We start from the raw sequence: 17,495 nt of genomic DNA, 5'->3' as shown, positions 1-17,495 counted from the left end.
GGCAAGTGATGGACCGTGGGACCCATCTGGCCTCCCTCTTTTTCTAAATAAAGTTTTACTGGAAAACAGCCATGCCCATTTGTGCCCAGATTGTCTGTGGCTGCTTCTGGGTTTCAGTAGCAGAGCAGTCGTTGCAGCATAGACCACATGGCCCACAAACCCTAAATATCCATTATCTGGCCCTTTACAGAAGAAGTCTGCCAGTCCCTGCTCTAGGTCAGTGAAGCACACTGTGGATGCCGTAAACCTACTCTCCATCACTTGTCAATGTCAGCCCGGGTCTGGCCCCCAACCCTGCCCTAACCCTGTCCAGTCTTGCTGTTCTTTTAGGACTGTCATCTCCTTGGGCTGAGGCCTCAATCTTGGCGACAGACTTCTTTCCCTTTCCCCCGCGAAAGGACCCGTGACGTCAGGTTGGGGAAGTCCTCCCCAGGTACCGGGAATTTCAGAGTGGTTGCCTTCCTTCCACGCCTTTCCAGTACCGGGGGCCTGGAGACAGTCTAGCAAGGTCCCTGCTTCCCACTGTAGGGATGGCAGTGGTGGCATTCCGCTGACACCACTCCCGCCCCAGAGCAGGGTCCTCGTTCTTCAGGACTGCGATGAGGTTGGTGTCACTCCTTTATTGGACAGAAACCCTCCGGAAATAAAGAGCTGAGCCCCATTCCTCTCTCTTCCACCTCCCCTCCTCCTCCAGGGATAGTGGGCGACAGGCAGCCCTGGGTGCTGCTGCTGGTGGGCACAGCCTGGCTGTGTCGAGGGCCCAGGGTTGTGGTCTGAGTCCACTGGTGTCTCTGCAGCCCAGGGAAGAGCCTGAGCAGAGACTGTGGCCTGAGTTCACAAAGCGAGGGGTGATGACAGGAGGTGCATGTCAAGGGGGCGCGTTCTCCTGAAGCACTAGAGCTAGAACTGCTGAACGGCGAGCACGGATCAAAGGGAAGGGATCCTAAGGACGGGCCGGGCCAGACCCGCTGCCCTGGGTTATGTCCTATGTGAGGGGTGGATTGCAGAGGGGGACGGGCCTGCTCAAGCTTGCGGAGGGATCCCGGGGCACAGCAGCTCCTAAGAGAGCCCTGGCCGGGTGATGCTTTCACGGGTGCCAACAGGTCAAGCCCTCCCGGTTCTGCAGGAACCTCAGTCTGGGGAGTTGGCAGAACCCAGGGAAGGACAGGAAGAGGAAGCAGGGAACTTAACCTCGGGGCCTGCGCCACCCTCACCCTGGGCTCCGGAAGGGTGCTTCCCACTCCACTTACGATCCTAGTCTCTCTTCGATGTCATAGAAGTCAGACACTTTCTGGTCAGTATTGACCACGACGGTCCGATAATCGACCTCGGGCTCCTTTTCATCTGCAGGGTGGGGGTCGGGGTGAGTGTGAGTCATCAGACCCCTCACCCACCCCCGCTCCACCCCTCGAGTCTTCCCGAGGACGGGGGCCAGCACTCACCATCATCTGACACCTCCACTTCATCCTTCGGCTCTAGGGGGAGAGAGGGCGTGGGCGATTAGTAACGAAGGCCCACCGAGAGCAAAGCATGCCGGGGGCCCTGTCGGACTTCAGCCTTCCCAGGCACAAGACCACTAAGCCCAGAGCTCTGGGCACCACCACGGGGTCAGTGGGTCCACGCTGCAACAGGGCCACGTATACACCGGCAGGCGCTGACCCTCACCCAGCCCCTCCTCTGCCAGCTCTCCCCTCCATCCACCCCCCTCTAGCCTTGAGGTCCCCTAGACATGCCCTTCTTCACATCTTTTTTAGTCTCTCTGACTTTCAGAACCTACACACAACTACGACAGTCCCTTTCTGCTCCGGCTCAAAAGTCGGCAACTTATAATTGTTACTAGTGTCAGATCCATTTATCCATTTGCTAAGAAGTCTTTCTGGAATTCCAGCTAGGTACCAGTTATTGTGCCAGTGATCATGGGTGTACAAAACAAAATACAGATGGCATGATCTCTCCTCCTTTCTTGGAGCTTATATATAATTTCGTTGGAGAGGCAAAAACACATATCCTTGAAATATCCATTACGAGTGTTATATAATCAAGCACAAATATCGCAGTACAAACTGAGTAGACCATGGAGAAAGGTGACACAAGTGGGGCAAGTATAAAGTCAGAGCAATTAGTCTAGGAAGAAGGAGCCCTTGAGTTGTGTCTTAAAAGAAATGATGGAACACAGCGAGGAGGTGGGTGACGTCATGCAGGAAGCCAGCAGGTGTTTATGGGTATGGCAAGGAGGGACATGAGCAGCCCACCCTGGCCGTTCACAGATGTTTCAGTCGTGGATGGGGGGTCGTGAGGGGACAGGCTGGTGGCCAGAGGAATACACCCACTTCTGAAGTCCAGGCTTTCCTTTGCTTTGGTATAATTAGTCCCTAAAGAGCCACTGTGGCTTCTTGACCTTCGCCAAGTGCCCTTCCCTTCCGGGACCTCAGTTTCCTCATCTGTAAAAGGAAAGCACTGTACTTCTAGGTGGTTTCTCGGGTCCTTGGCTAGCCCTGGACGCCATGCTTTGCGATGTGCTAGGTGCTACTCAGCCATGATGTGGGGCTGTGTCCCGTCTGACAGCGGGAACCAAGGGAGGCTTCCTGAAGAGGTAGAAAGACCTGAGGAAGCCAGAGAGGGAGGCCAAGGATTTCTAAAGTGTGTGTGTGTTTGTGTGTGTGAACCACTGGGGGAAAGGGTGTGATTTGCTGAAGCTCCCAGCAGAGCAAGACTGAGGACAGGAAAGGGACGGCAGATGGAAGGAAGGCCAGGGCAGACGGGGCCGAGGGGTTGGTCAGACACTGCCCAGAAAGGAGGGCTTGTGTGGGAGCGGGCCCAGCTCTGTGTGCTTCGCAAGTGGAATGCTGGCGGTGAAGGTGTGGGTCGGGGACCAGGTGCAGCTTGAAACTGTAGACAGTGAGTCTCTCTGTTAGGCTGAGGGCAGAACAAATGACTGAAAGCTAAGCAGGCAACCTGAGAGAAGTCACACAGTTCCCATGCAAGGTAAGTACCCCTTGCTGGAAAAGGGTTTTGAGAGAGTTTATAAGCATGTGACCGGGAACAAGAGAGGCTATGATTTGTTTAGAGTTCTTAAAATGCTGTTGATGCAGTTTAATTTTAAAAAACCAACACAAGTGGGATAGGGAGGAATATTTGTCACAGAAAGGAAAATGCCATGGAAAAATAAAAAAAGGATAAGGTCGATGCGGACTCTCAGATTAGTGGTGGGGTTCACAGATACTGTCGGGATGTGAGTATAACTGATCAAGTCTTCTAAATCACAGATTTGAGAGTTGACAGTGACACTGTCAAATTCACAGATGACCAAAATGTACTTGAGAGCAACACACCTGGAAGGTAGTAATGGAGTCATGTGTTCAGGGAGAACTGAATCATTCGGACTTTCAGCATGACAAGCCCTAGGGTATCTAGTTAGAACCAAAAGTGGGAGCCCCATTCCTCAAGCAACTGCTCTGGCCAACAGAATGCTGTCACTGGGGACGTGTGCACCGGCTGCAAACAGGTGTTATTACTCTGCCCTTGGTAGAGCCTGGGGTCATGTGATCCTAGAACCCTGGCTGTTGGCACTGATAAAGTCTCAGTGGAGCTGGAGGAGGCGTGGGCCATTGAAAGGAAGAGCTGCCATGTGAAGATGATCAGAAAAGGTTAGGCCTCTCTGGTTGGGAAAGAAGCCTAAAGCAGACGTGATAAAAAACAAAAAAATCACAATAGCCAAGGGTGAGATTAGGGTTATGAACTTTCACCAACTCATGAATACTATAACATGGGAGAACAGTTTAGCGTTATACCTCACATAGGAGGAACGCTGCAGGCATCTGGAAATCACATCTCAAGAGCCACCGGAAGAACGATAAATAGGTTCAAGAGATGTTTAGGTTAGTTCAACAATGGTATGTCAGACGGGGATTTAAGGAAAGCAAGAGATTCAAGTCAATTCAACAATCACTAACTGAGCACTTGTGGATGCCAGTCACTGCATGGGGCCTTAGAGACAAAACATTAATGATAATACCCACATTTAGTGGCAGGGAGGCCCCGTCGTCCTGATCCGTGGTGCCCTAGCTGAGACAGTGGTTTGACCTCTCCTGACCTTTTTGTCCCCATGCCACATATCCTGGTGTAGAATGAGCAACAGGATGAGAGAGTACAGAGAGACAGGCTCTCCTGGCCTGGAATCTCTAGGAGGAACCGTCTGTCCTCTCCTCGTGAAGGAACAGAAGCAGCGCTGTGAGCCTATGAGGGGCTTTCCGATGACCTGTTTCCCGGAGGCATCTTCCAGGTGGCCCTGAAAGGGCATGCAGTTCTAGAACTGGCCTCTCCCCATCTCTCTGACACCAGTTAGAGATGGAGCTAGCCTTCTTGCCCTCCTCTCAAATACCACACCTACCCTCAACTCCTGCCTCTCTCCTTAGCAGTCAAGATGCAGCGTGCTTTCCTGGTACCAAGGCTGTGGGGTCCAGCTCAATCTCAGGGAACCCAGGCCCCGGTCTCTGGCTCACTGTTACACAGCAACCCTTCCTCTGTGTGGAACTCGGACCAAGGCTCCAGGCTGAGACATTTCCCTTCTTCCTTTTCCTTCTCGTCCTATCTCCACTCTATTCGGAAAGGAAATGGCCATGAGAGGAGGAACCCCAGAGGCGTGGGGGAAAGGCCACAATTCAATTAGCCAAGCTCTCTGAGCATAAAGAGGTAGTAATGAGAGAGGTGGCCACATGGTGTCCATCTTTCCGTTCAGGAAGGAGCTAAACTGCAGTAGAAGGGACTTCAACGAGATACTTTTTTAAAAATCCACTCAGAAAGAGCTGTGAGATCCAAGAGCTAAGTGGAAGAACTATTTGGAAGATGGTTCCAAGATATTTCTGCAGGCAGATGACACCATCCCCCTGGAGTGGTGTTTCGGGGAGGGCCGGCTGAGCGCTCTGGCCCTCACGTGGCACGTGTCTAGCCGGCTCCCTGGACAGAGCGGTCCCTTTGCACGGCGGAGGGCTGCTGGGCGCCCAGCGGGCACTAGAGGGCGCCCGCGCCCCGGGGAGGGCAGCCGCGGCAGCTCAGGGTGAGCGGTTGATTTCCGCTGCTTCTCTGGGGGCTCTGCATCTCTACCCTACTCTGCAAGCAGCCTCTATCACAGCTGTTTGCTAACAACTATACAGACTAGAACAAATTAGGATTAGGAGCAAGGACGGAGCGGATTTCAGAGTTAGAGTTGAGTATGGTGGGAGTGGAGATCCAGACCTGGTTGGGATGGGAGAGAGCGGCTGCGTTGGGTGGGAGGGGGAAGGGGAGGTGCTCATTTACTCAGGTTTGGGAAGACGAGGAGGGGTGCTGTCAGGTTACGGGTCCTAGACTTAGCGGGGTGGGGGGGCTCTGGCATAAGGAGGCCACAGAGCTGGGCGGAGACCTGCATGCTATGCTGTGGCCTCCACCGTATCCCTAGAGCCCCTGCAGCACCTGGAACACAGGAGGGGCACTGGACACACTGAGTGAGTGAATGCAGAGTGAGGGCGGGGATGGAACTGAGAGGTCCCGATGAAGCCCAAAACTGAAGTTGCTGAGACAGAGGCTGGAGGGGCCGTGGTAGCGGTGGGAAGGTGAGAGCCAACATTAGCTGTGCTTAGAGGGAGGAGGGTTAATTGGCACTGACTTTTTATGACCACCAGACCCCACGGGCTCACAGAAATGAGCTACTATAATCACATCCCTCTTCTACACATGTGCACACACACACACACACCCTCCACTTCTCTGAGAGCCATTGCACTTTTAAAGAGGAGAGAGATGATCAACCCAGGCTATAACTGACAGGCTTCTGAGCCGTCCACAGAGCTTCACTTGGAAGCCACACCCCCTTACCCTCACCCTCCCATCCCCCCCTTCATCCTCTGCCCCTCAGAGGATGTTCTGTGCTGTTCTGCCCCTTCCCCCTCCCATCAGGGACAAGCCAGCTGGACCTGGAGGTGGGAGCATCTTCCAGCCTGGAAGCCCTGGGTGGCCTGAACCCCTCCCCTGGATTGCAGGCAATTTCAACATTTCCCTTTGTCTGCTTCCTGCCAGGACGGGCCCCAGGAAGAGAATCTGAGGACCACAGAAGGGGGTTCAGCTGGCCTCAGGCAAGAAGGGAGAGGCCACCTGCCTGGACCCAAGTGGTCCCAGCCCCTCCTCCCCACAGACCGTCCTCACAGCCCTGGAAGCTGCTGTCCTGGCCTCCTAAGAGCCACACGCGCAGCTCCTGTGGCCTCTGGTCCTCTGTGTGGGGCTCAACAGGTATTCTACAGTCTCTCCTGGTACATGCCCTAAAAGACCTGGAAGTTTTCCCTTCCAGCTAATGCACATCTCACTGCCACGTTACCCCTTTTCTATCACTTTTCTAGGAGGTTGGGAGTCATCTTCTTGGACAAAGTAATATGCTAAAAACGTGCAGACTGGAACCTGGCTGCCTCTCCTGGCACGCCCACTCGAACCAGTCTGCTTCCCATTCTGCTCATGTCAAAGGGCGGCCGATGGCAGTTTTGTTACTGCTTCTCCCAGAAGACATCTGTGAGCGGCTGGTGGGCAGGAGCCCCATGAAACTGCAAAGAGGTCTGGCAGGGCTCTCTCGGGCTGGGCTCCACGATCCACGCCGCCACAGCACACTGTGGCTCTCAGAGAGACCTGCCCTCTGGGGGATCTCTAGGGCTCCCTGGGCAAAGGCCCCCAAGACAGGGCTGCACAGGCAGAATTATAAATTTGGTGTGTTTTCCACTGGCAACCTCCAAACTTTCTTTCTGGAGCCCTCATTTAATTTGAAAGTAAAGTTTAATATCTGTTTTATGCCTAAATTTTGAAACTAAAGAGGGGTATCAAACTGTAATGACAGTTTCCATACGTATGATGCCTCTGGCTATATGGTGATTTCAGGACCTGCGCCCTGTCCAGCTCCTGGTCCTTTAGTCTTCTCTCTACCTCACATCTTACAGCTCTCTCTTCTCCTAGAAGTCTTTCACTTGTTTTCCCTCCACCTTCCTCCCTGCCTGCAACCTTGCCTCCATCTTAAATTCACAGCACTCGTTTTCTTCTCTTCACATGAAACTTCTTGAAGTAACGTTCCATACTCCTGGCCTCTCCTTCTTCCATTTATTCCTTAGCCCCAGGCCAACCATTCTCGACCCTGTGGAAACGCTATGGACTTTGCTCTCAAAGATCACGGCTTATCAAAGGGCTGAATCCAAAGATCTTGCATCCTCATCTCTTTCCTCTTTGCCACTCGCTGCTTCCATGTTTCTGCAACACAGCTCCAGCCTCCCCTTGGTTCTCTCCCCTCTCAGTCCTTTCTCCTGGTCGTGCAGGCTCCTTCATTTCTGTATCAGTGTAGACTTTCTTTACCCCCCTCTCCGTGAACTTACTGATGCCCATGGCTTCAATTACCAGTTAAATAGTGAAGACCCCCCCGCCCCAAACCTGTAGCTCGAGCTTAAACCTTTCTCCTGAGCTCTGGATTCAACCATCCAACAGTCTGAAGACACCTCCCCATGGATATCCCTCAGACACCTCAACTCAACAGGACCGAAGCCAGAACTTCCACCTTCTCTGGGACTCCCTGCTATCTAACCTCCAAGTCACTGGGAGGCAGCCTGGCCTCCTCCATTAGTTTAACCAACGGAGCTCAGGCTCAGGGTCAGACAGCTCTGAGTTCAAGCTTCAACACACCATTTCCAAGCTCTGTGACCTTGGGCAACTAGTTTCACCCCTCTAAACCTCAGTTCCCCTATCTGTAAAGTGGGGGTAATGACAGTATCTACTTCGTTGAGTTAGATGCGTGACATAATGCACGTAAAGTGCTTAATGTATGGTTAGCATACAGCAAGTGTTTAATATATGTTAGCCACCATGAATCATAATAATCAACCTATAAATGGCTCTTGAACTTGTCTTTAGTTGCCCAAGCTGGGACCTGGGAGTAATCTTAGATTCTTCTAATTTTCCCTTGAATTCTTTGCCCCAGATGTCATCAGGAATGGTCAATTCCACCTCCTAAGGAGCCCTTACTATACCTCTCCCGGACTACACCACAGAGGCTCAACTGGTATTTCACTGACTCCGATCTCATCCCCCTAGTCCACTTCAGTGCTTCTCAAACTTTCAAGTGTATATGAATCCATGGGGGGTGAGGGTGGATAATGTTAAAATGAAGGTTCAGAAGGGACTAGGGAAGTGGGGGGCAGAGAGTCTGCGTTTCTAACAGGCTCCCAGGATCCCAAGACTAGTGGTCCAGACCACCCCTTGAGTTCCAAAGGTCTATTCTTCCTCTAACTCTCTTTCTAAAAAAACAGATCTAATTGCATCAAGCCCCTGCCTGAAAACCTTTGATGAACTCACGATTTTACCCACACCCTCCTTTTTGCGTTGCTCCCTCCTGTTCTATCTCACACAGCATGTGCCCTGGCCACACACACGAGTCTCCAAATGCCATGCATTTCTACCACTTTGCACCTTTGCTCACACTGTTTCCTCTGTGAGGAATGCCTCTCCCAATCTGCCCTACCTCTTGGAATCCTATTCCTTTTCCCAAGACTCAGCATGAGTATTACGTCTAGGAAGTCTTTCCCAACCTTCATGGCAAAATTATTCATGCTTTCTGCAATTTGTTTATACTGGTCTAATAGGATGCAGCCCATCTCATTATAGTTAGCTGTCCTCCTTGTCAGATTTTATGCTCCCAATCTTATCGGTCTTCCCTGACACTGAGTTCACCCTCAAATATGAGTGCAAGAGAGGAGGGAGCTGGATGAGCGGGTAGGGCAAGACGTTGAAACTATAGGTCTACCTGAGCTCCCGCTTCCCAGGACTGTGCTTCTGATTAACACACCATCGACCCTGCTGGGACTGTACCAAAACCGGTGGTTCAATAGTTTTTGAAGGATCATAGGTACCTCTTTTAGAGTATAGATCAGCATCACAACATTGGAAATCAAGATCCCAAAAGACTCTGCCAGCCATCAGTGATGTCCTGTCAGTTCCCTTGTACCCATCTCAGTTCAGCCTTCTATCCACACAAGGTAAGTCATGCACATTTATCGCAAGCCGGGGATGAAAGGAAGGCAGCCTACCCTCAGGTTTCTCTCCCACCACTGTGAGTTCAGACTCCTGGCTCGGCTCACTGGTTCCATAGACGTTGATTGCGCGCACACGGAATTTATACTCTCGGTCAGGCAGCAGGTCGTGGATGTTAAAAGAGGTGCTGCGGCATGTGGCTAGTTCCTTCCACTTCTTGTCCGCCGAGTCCCAGATCTCGACGCTGTAGGACTGTACGGCGCTGCCCCCATCGTACGAGGAGCCGTACCAGGACAGGGTCAGCGAGGAGCTGCGAATGTCAGAGGCACAAGGCGTGCCGGCTGGGGGGTCCGGCTTGTCTGGGGAGAGAGAAGCACAACATCACCCAACTCTGCAGGACTGCAGGGAGAGAAGTTCTTTAATTGGCTCTGTCATGAGGGAGAAGCCTGGAGAACAGGAGCTGCGATCCCTGGTCCTGGCTCTCCTTCCCTCATCCACACGGCCACACCTAGGTACATACCTGCCTATGTGGAAAGCCCCACAAATACCGATTTGCTTAGAAAAAACCTCTTTTTTGGTTAGCTTCCAGTCTACATGTCATGGTTTCCTGTGCTTTGCCCAAGTCAAAAACATATTTCTCAGTGTAAACAGACCTAGGAAGCTGCCCAGGAGGCGTGGACTGCTTCCCATCAAAAATATGCTTTGAGAGAGAGTTCAATGTGTGTGTGTGTGTGCGTGCGTGCGTGTGTGTGTGTGTGTGTGTGTGTGTCCTTCAGGCCTGAGGTCAGTGACCTGTGACATAACCAGGGGTCAGTCTCCACTTTCTCTAGGACCTGGGAAACACCTGCCCCGCTGAGAGTCAGTACAGCACAGTGAGCTCTGAAGTCACACACTGGGTTTGAATACAGCTCTGTCTTCATTCATTACTTGTTAACCCCTCTGTGCCACAGTTTCCTCGTCTGTAAAACGTGCATGATAATAGCACTGGATCACAAGGTTGTTGTGAGATGTTCTTAGAAAAGCGTCTTGTTTGAGTAGCCTTTACTGTCATCATTATTGCAGAAGTTTATTTCTAACTTTATAATATATAAAAAATTACTCCTACCCTCTCTCTGTCATCCTCCTAGGACTGGTATAAAATGAGATAGAGAATTTCAAAGCGAACCACCGTAGCAAATCACAATCATCCCTGACTGAGGGCCAGAAAATGAGCTGAGGACACAAACTAGGAGCGGCCCTTTGTCTGGCCGCCTTCCCATTCAGACCAGTAATGCTAAGAACCAGTAACACTGCCAACTTCAAGGCAAATCACGGTAGTCAGTGTGTTCATTAACGCGGTTCTTTAGTTCTGCTGATTTTTGGCAGGTGTTCATCTGAACAGAATTCGATTCTTCAGGTTTAGTCTCTGCAGGTGGTTGGTTTAGTTACAGATACCAGTGTTCACTAAGCCTTCATCTCCTCCAAGACAATATGAGTCCTAGAGCTCCCCAAACTGGCAATTAAAAGCCATGTTTTATGCTCTGTGAATTTATAAGCTATGTGAATTCCAGCTAATTCCTTAACTTCCAGGACAAGTTTGTCTTTTTCATTTGGAAAATGGGGTTAATATATATCTACCTCTTAGGGGTTTTGCAAGCATCAAATAAGCAAACCCAGGTAAAAGTACTTGATTTCTACTCTCCTTCCCCTCAGCAAGGTAGGAAGGCCAAAGAAAATCCCTGCAAATGACTTAAGCATATTGAGAAGAAAAAGAACATTCTGCCTGTGTATGCGTCCATGCATACACACACACCTATACATACATACACACACACACACAAACACATACATATATACCTACACACACATCCACACCCACATATACATATACACACACATACTCATTTCCCCCTCCCCCAAGCCCTGCTGCTTCTACATCCAGCCAAGGACGCACTGCCCGGAAGCCATCCATACCCAGCAACCCCAGCCTGGGCTGACTCGCCCTAGAATGACTCTGGGACTGTGACAGCCACTCCCCACCGGTGGCAGTCACGCTGGAGGCCTCCTATGATGGAACCACTTTCACGGGTTGTTCAATATGTTCTCTTAGAAAAACTGTTTGTTCTGAAAGATATGTTGGTCTTTTTAGAAATATCTCTGGTGTTGGCTAAGATGTTTATTACTCTAAACTCTCTTACAGGCAAGTGGTTCAAGTCCTCTCAAGACCCAGCTAAGGAAGTCAAAAGGCCTAAAGAAAGATGAAGGACAGACTCCCTGCCTCCCTTCCTCAAAGGAAATGCCTGGAAAACCGACTGGACACGTTTAATGTCCTGTAGTTTGAGATGACGAATACAGATACACTCCACTGACTGATATTCTCCCCTCCTGCTTTGGTCAAGAAAAGAAAACTTGGAGAAATGGGTATTTTGGAAGAGGTACTATTAATCCCCTACCCTGTTCCAAATTTAGTCTCTTGGCTAAAAGAGAGAGAACTGACACAGGACATATGTCACTGCCTGCAGCATGAGAGAAGATGCAAAGTTTGGGGAGGGTGGCTTTAATTCAAAGTGAAACCTCAATGCTTTCAAGGAATTTGATGCCATGTTAAGGAGTTCAGAACAGACGCAAGTTTGAAGTCATAGGAGATTAGGAGGCCCCACCCGCATGCCTGCCCCGGGAGCCACGGGCTGAGCCTGATGCTTTCTGTTCTTTCCAACCTACGGCGCTCCACATGGAGGCCGGATGAGCTGGGGACGAAAACCCTCAGGACAGAATAGACGTCCTCAGAACAGCCTGCTCTCAGGGCCAAAGAAACAGACGCACTCAGTCTGGGAGGGAGGCCTGGGCATGGCCTGGCAAAGGCCAGGCGGGCTCAGTGTCCGGGGCCCCGAGCTCCATGCTTCCTTGGAATTCTTTCGTGGCTCCCTGGAGACTTGACTAGCAGAATGGGAAACGCTGAGTCTAAAGGAAGGGGCTCCGATGGTACCAGTTCCAGGATTTTCTCTCCAGCAAATGTTCTCACTCCTGGGAAAACGGAGGATCTCATCTCTGCTGCTTCTCTGGAGTAACTGCGCTGGCAGTCCCTGCGTGCCTGTGTGTTTGAAGATGGTCTGTGACTGGGCCTAACCCCACCTGGTCCTCCCTCCACTGGCACCTCAGCAGCCACCTGCAGCTTTGAGAGAATGGCAGGGCTGCAAGGGCCCCCAGGTTATCTATCTGGGTAAGCCCGGCCCTTCGGGATTAGGCAAGGCACTTTGCTTACCAAAAATACCCAGCTGGCCAGTGATGGAGCCAAGAGGAGATTTTAAAAGGTCTCTGAACCCTCACTCCAGGGGCCTGTTATTTTCCCAGCTATCAGGCTGAATAAGATCAAGAATGCATCTTGCTTAAGCCCAAGCCAAGCATTACGATGAGAAATCTCCTGCCCTTAAAAATCATGCAAGTTCCAAGCTCAGAGAGCATTGGGGGATTACTGGGTATCTGGGATCCTCTCTGCTTTGTTTTTCTCCTTTAAAGATACGCAGAGTGGCCTGTTTTTCTTGTGTTGGACAAGTCGCATGAAGGACTTCATCTGGGTCCAGCTGCTCTCTCCTGCCCGAGAGGCCCCTCCCTCACCCCTCCGAGGCTGAGGCTGGAGGCCCACTCGTGGGCAGAGGTCCTCTGCGCATCACAAATCCCTGCACTATCTCTTAACATATAATAATAATTAGCCTTCAAAATAGCTAAACATCACTCATTTAAAGTAACTGAAGGAAAGACTAATTTTTTTGAATGAATTTATGTATTTATTTTTTTATTTTTGGCTGTGTTGGGTCATCGCTGCTGTGCGCGGGCTTTTCTCTAGTTGTGGCGAGGGGGGGCTACTCTTCCTTGCGGTGCGTGGACTTCTCGTTGTGGTAGCTTCTCTTGTTGTGGAGCACGGGCTCTAGGCACGTGGGCTTCAGTAGTTGTGGCGTGCAAGCTCAGTAGTTGTGGCTCGCGGGCTCTAGAGCACAGGCTCAGTAGTTGTGGCACATGGGCTTAGTTGCTCCGCGGCATGTGGGATCTTCCCGGACCAGGGCTCGAACCTGTGTTCCCTGCGTTGGCAGGTGGGTTCTTAACCACTGCACCACCAGGGAAGGCCAGGGAAAGGCTAATTTTTATCATCATTTAAAAAAATAGGAGTCAGAGACTATCTGAAAAGAAAGGGGTACTTTAAAAAACATACAAGAAGAGACATTTACCGCTAATTAGTAGAAGTTGTGCTAAACTGGCCTTATTTAGCTGGCTTACAAGTGGATGCTTCCAAAGGGCTTGTAACTGTCTGGAGTAGGCCAAACAATTCCTGTTTCATCTCATTTACATTTTACATCTACTTAATCAACCCTGATCAGATAATACACAGATGTCGCTAGAGACATGCAGGTAAACCTGGGCTTCATCCAGATTTACTTTGGACTGATTCTAAATCCCCAGGCTCTGAATGAATGTGGATTTGCTGTACCCATCAACGCGAGTCCTCATTTTATTGAGCAATTCTATTCTTAGCTTTCCAAGGGGGAAGCAGACAGAAAGCCCTTCCCCTCCATTCCATTCCCCTCCCAGGACGGCATTTAACATGCCGCTCCTGCCAGCTGGCGGACAGCCACGCCAATGGCCCTGTCAGCACCGGCCGAGGAGAATGAGAAACTCAACCATAAAAGGCTACAACTGCAGCCCGTATGGTGGTGATGGGGGAGGGGAGTGGGGGGCACCGTGGGGAGCGTGGGGGCAGGGGGCGCTGGCCACAGAAAGGCAGTTCCATGGACTTGACCCTAACGTTCCCCCAGCAGGAGCAGATGAGAGAGAACACCAAGGAAAACTGGAAACTGCTACCAGCCGACGGGCGGGGCGTGGCACCAAATCAATACTTCAGGTTCCGGTCTAAGTGGAAAGGCGAACCGGATCAATAGCACCAATCCCCCCCCCCAAAGTGTTCCTGACTCCAGGAGGAGACAATTAAAATAGGAGTCACCACAGAGAGTGAGGGGGTCAAGGGTCTCTCCTGTCTTTTATAGATGAGAAACCTATTCCCTGAGCCTCTGGTCCACTGGCCTTCCCAGAGATAAAACTCCTGACCTAAGGAAACTAAAGAAAGGGGATCAGATCAAAGAACACCAGGTGAAATCCAAAACTGGGCAGAAGGCCTAAATAGACATTTCTCCAAAGAAGATATACAGATTGCCAACAAGCACATGATAGGATGCTCAACATCACTAATCATTAGAGAAATGCAAATCAAAACTACAATGAGGTATCACCTCGCACCAGTCAGAATGGCCATCATCAGAAAGTCTAGAAACAATAAATTCTGGACAGGGTGTGGAGAAAAGGGAACCCTCTTGCACTGTTGGTGGGAATGTAAATTGATACAGCCACTATGGAGAACAGGATGGAGGTTCCTTAAAAAACTAAAAATAGAACTACAATACGACCCAGCAATCCCACTACTGGGCATATACCCTGAGAAAACCATAATTCAAAATGAGTCATGGGGCTTCCTTGGTGGCACAGTGGTTGAGAGTCCGCCTGCCGATGCAGGGGACGTGGGTTTGTGCCCCGGTCCGGGAAGATCCCACATGCCGCGGAGTGGCTGGGCCTGTGAGCCATGGCCGCTGAGCCTGCGTGTCCGGAGCCTGTGCTCCGCAGCGGGAGAGGTCACAACAGTGAGAGGTCCACGTACCGCAAAATGAGTCATGTACCACAATGTTCACTGCAGCTCTATTTACAATAGCCAGGACATGGAAGCAACCTAAGTGTCCATCGACAGATGAATGGATAAAGAAGATGAGGCACATATATACAATGGAATATTCCTCAGCCATAGAAAGAAATGAAATTGAGTTATTTGTAGTGAGGTGGATGGACCTAGAGTCTGTCATACAGAGTGAAGTAAGTCAGAAAGAGAAAAACAAATACCGTATGCTAACACGTATATATGGAATCTAAAAAAAAAAAAATGGTCATGAAGAACCTAGGGGCAGGACAGGAATAAAGACACAGATCTACTAGAGAATGGACTTGAGGACACGGTGAGGGGGAAGGGTAAGCTGGGACAAAGTGAGAGAGTGGCATAGACATATATACACTCCCAAACGTAAAATAGATAGCTAGTGGGAAGCAGCCGCATAGCACAGGGAGATCAGCTCGGTGCTTTGTGACCACCTAGAGGAGTGGGATAGGGAGCGTAGGAGGGAGACGCAAGAGGGAGGGGATATGGGGATATATGTATATGTATAGATGATTCACTTTGTTATACAGCAGAAACTAACACACCATTGTAAAGCAATTATACTCCAATAAAGATGTTAAAAAAAAAAAAGAACACCAGGTGAAAAGCTTTCGTGTGCACCACGTATGAAGGCCCGAAAGTGCTCTAGGACCAGCCTGCTATCCATCTGCTGCTCCTTCGCTGTCCTGAACGCCTGCCACGTGTGTGTGGGGGGGCAGTGGGCTGAGCATGACGGACAGTAGGAGGCCAGTTAGGAAGCTAGTTTGATATTTCAAGAGAGAGTTGACCAGGGCATGAAAAACACAGTGATTGAGATGGAGAGGAAAAAGTGACCTTGACAATCAGTCTGAAGACAGACTCTGAACTCAATCCTGGGATGTAGGAGATAAGAAAAAGGGAGTGGATTGGGGATTAGGAGGGCAAGGTGACCTCAGAAGAGCAGTCCCAGAAGACTAATGGGGCCTGGGGGTGAGGCTACAGGGAGTTGAAGATTGTTGCCAGGGAGGTGAAGAAGGAGACTCAGAGAAGAGACTGGCTCTTTCAGAGGGTTTGGCTGTGAAGAGAGAGCAGGAGAAAGATGCTAGGGTGGCCAGAGTGAGACGAGATACTGCAGGAGTTATGCGTGCCTGTGCGCATGGCGACGATGGGAGAGTCCTGGCAACATTTATGGGAGAAATTGGGGAGAAGTTGAAGAGAATGGGGGTGGCGGGGGTTGGAGCCCTCAAGAGCCTGGGGTCCGGAGCACAGGAGAAAGGTGGGCAACACCCAGAGCCTGGAGGGTGGAGTCAGCACGGGGACAGATAGAGAGACGCCTGCAGGTGTGGGACCACCAAGCTAAGCAAGTTCATGCCTGATGCCTCCTATTTCTCAGAGAGGCCAGTGGCCAAGGCCTGCAGGGTAGGGGGTCTCGAGGAATGGCTGTCTCAGGGTGTGGGAGAGGGCACTGACCAGCGCTGACGCCCTGGCTGAGCCTGGACATTGACAGAGCCCAGCACTGAGTCTGCAGATTGATGTGGTCTCTCTGCCGTGCCCTGAACTCAGGCAGAGCGGCAGTGAAGTTGAAAGGCAGCACTGATTCAAGGTGAGGGTTTGCGAGGGGACTGGGGTTGGGGGCAGGCAGTGGACCAGGGGGAGAAGGGGTCACAGGGGCTAGCTGGAGAGAGTTGGAGTGGTAGAGCTCAGAGTCTGGCTAGAAAGGGAAACTGGGAGGGGATTCATAGGAAGAGGAAAACGCTGTGTGTGCAAGGTCTGGGATTCTCAACAAGCACGAAGGGCAGCAACAGTGTGAGAGCAGGGAGTGGGAGAGCGGGGAGAAAGGGAGCCTGTGGGCAGAGGGAACGCGTGCTGAAGCAGCGGCCCCGGGAGATGAGGCCTGGAAGTCCATCATCCCGCCTTCCCTACGCCCCATCCCCAGACTCACCCACAACGGTGAGGTTGACCTGGGCCTGCCTGCTGCCCAGCCTGTTCTCCACCAGCAGAGTGTAGCAGCCACAGTGCTCCTGGCGTGCAGCCCGGATGGTGAGCTTGCTGACGTTCTCACTGTTCTCCACCTTGATGTGCTCACTCTCCTGGATCTGGGACAGAGAGTGGGGCAGGCACTGGAGACTTTGAGCCAGAAAGGAAGGGGGCTCCGACCCACACTCCTCACCCCTGGGGATGTGGATACAGCTGCCCGAGCTGTGTGGGGCTGGTCTTGTCTGGGCTCTGAGCTTCCCCCTAAGTGGGGAAGACCCCCTAAGGTCTAGACTCTGAGCTTCCCCCTCTCCTGCATCTAGAGCCAAGCTGCCCTGACAGGGTCGAGATCTGGGACAAGCAGGGAGGGTACTGAGCAGGGTCTGGTGGCCGGGAGTGAGCTGTCACTCTCTGCTCCAGACCGGAAACAGGGCACATTCCAGCCCCCTCCACTGCTCTGGGATGGGATGGTGGGAGAACAGATTTGATCAAAGTCACTTACAAAGCCCACCCAGTGGGTTCTGACCTCTTCTGTGCCGTCAAATACCACAGTCACCAGCCAGATGTGGCTATTCAAATTTTAGTTGAGTGGCAAATCATCCAAATGTCCATCAACGGATGGACAGATAAACAAAATGTGGTACATCCAGAAAACGGAATAGTATTTGGCCATAAAAAGGAATAAAATATTGGTTCATGTTACATCATGGATGTGCCCTGAAAACGTAACGCTAAGTGAAAAAACCCAGACACAAAAGAACACATATTGTATGATTCCATTTAT

At 51.1% G+C, this 17,495-nt stretch overlaps 1 protein-coding gene across 8 annotated transcripts in view; it reads right to left on the bottom strand.

Annotated features, from left to right (window-relative positions):
* Positions 1-17,495, bottom strand: part of MYLK (myosin light chain kinase) — a gene marked incomplete at its 5' end in the record, with an annotated part of 266,723 nt that overhangs the window by 28,244 nt on the left and 220,984 nt on the right. For all 8 annotated transcript variants that reach the window (XM_082655466.1, XM_082655462.1, XM_082655468.1 and 5 more), the window contains 4 exons: positions 1,251-1,344; positions 1,443-1,475; positions 9,087-9,389; positions 16,680-16,833. In XM_082655466.1, coding sequence (XP_082511592.1) covers positions 1,251-1,344; positions 1,443-1,475; positions 9,087-9,389; positions 16,680-16,833 — 584 coding nt within the window. The remainder of the gene's footprint in view (positions 1-1,250; positions 1,345-1,442; positions 1,476-9,086; positions 9,390-16,679; positions 16,834-17,495) is intronic.

Source organism: Grampus griseus, assembly GCF_964374135.1.
Source record: "Grampus griseus genome assembly, chromosome: 5".
Taxonomy (NCBI): Eukaryota; Metazoa; Chordata; class Mammalia; order Artiodactyla; family Delphinidae; genus Grampus; species Grampus griseus.
This window is presented reverse-complemented; position numbering and strand designations above follow the sequence as displayed.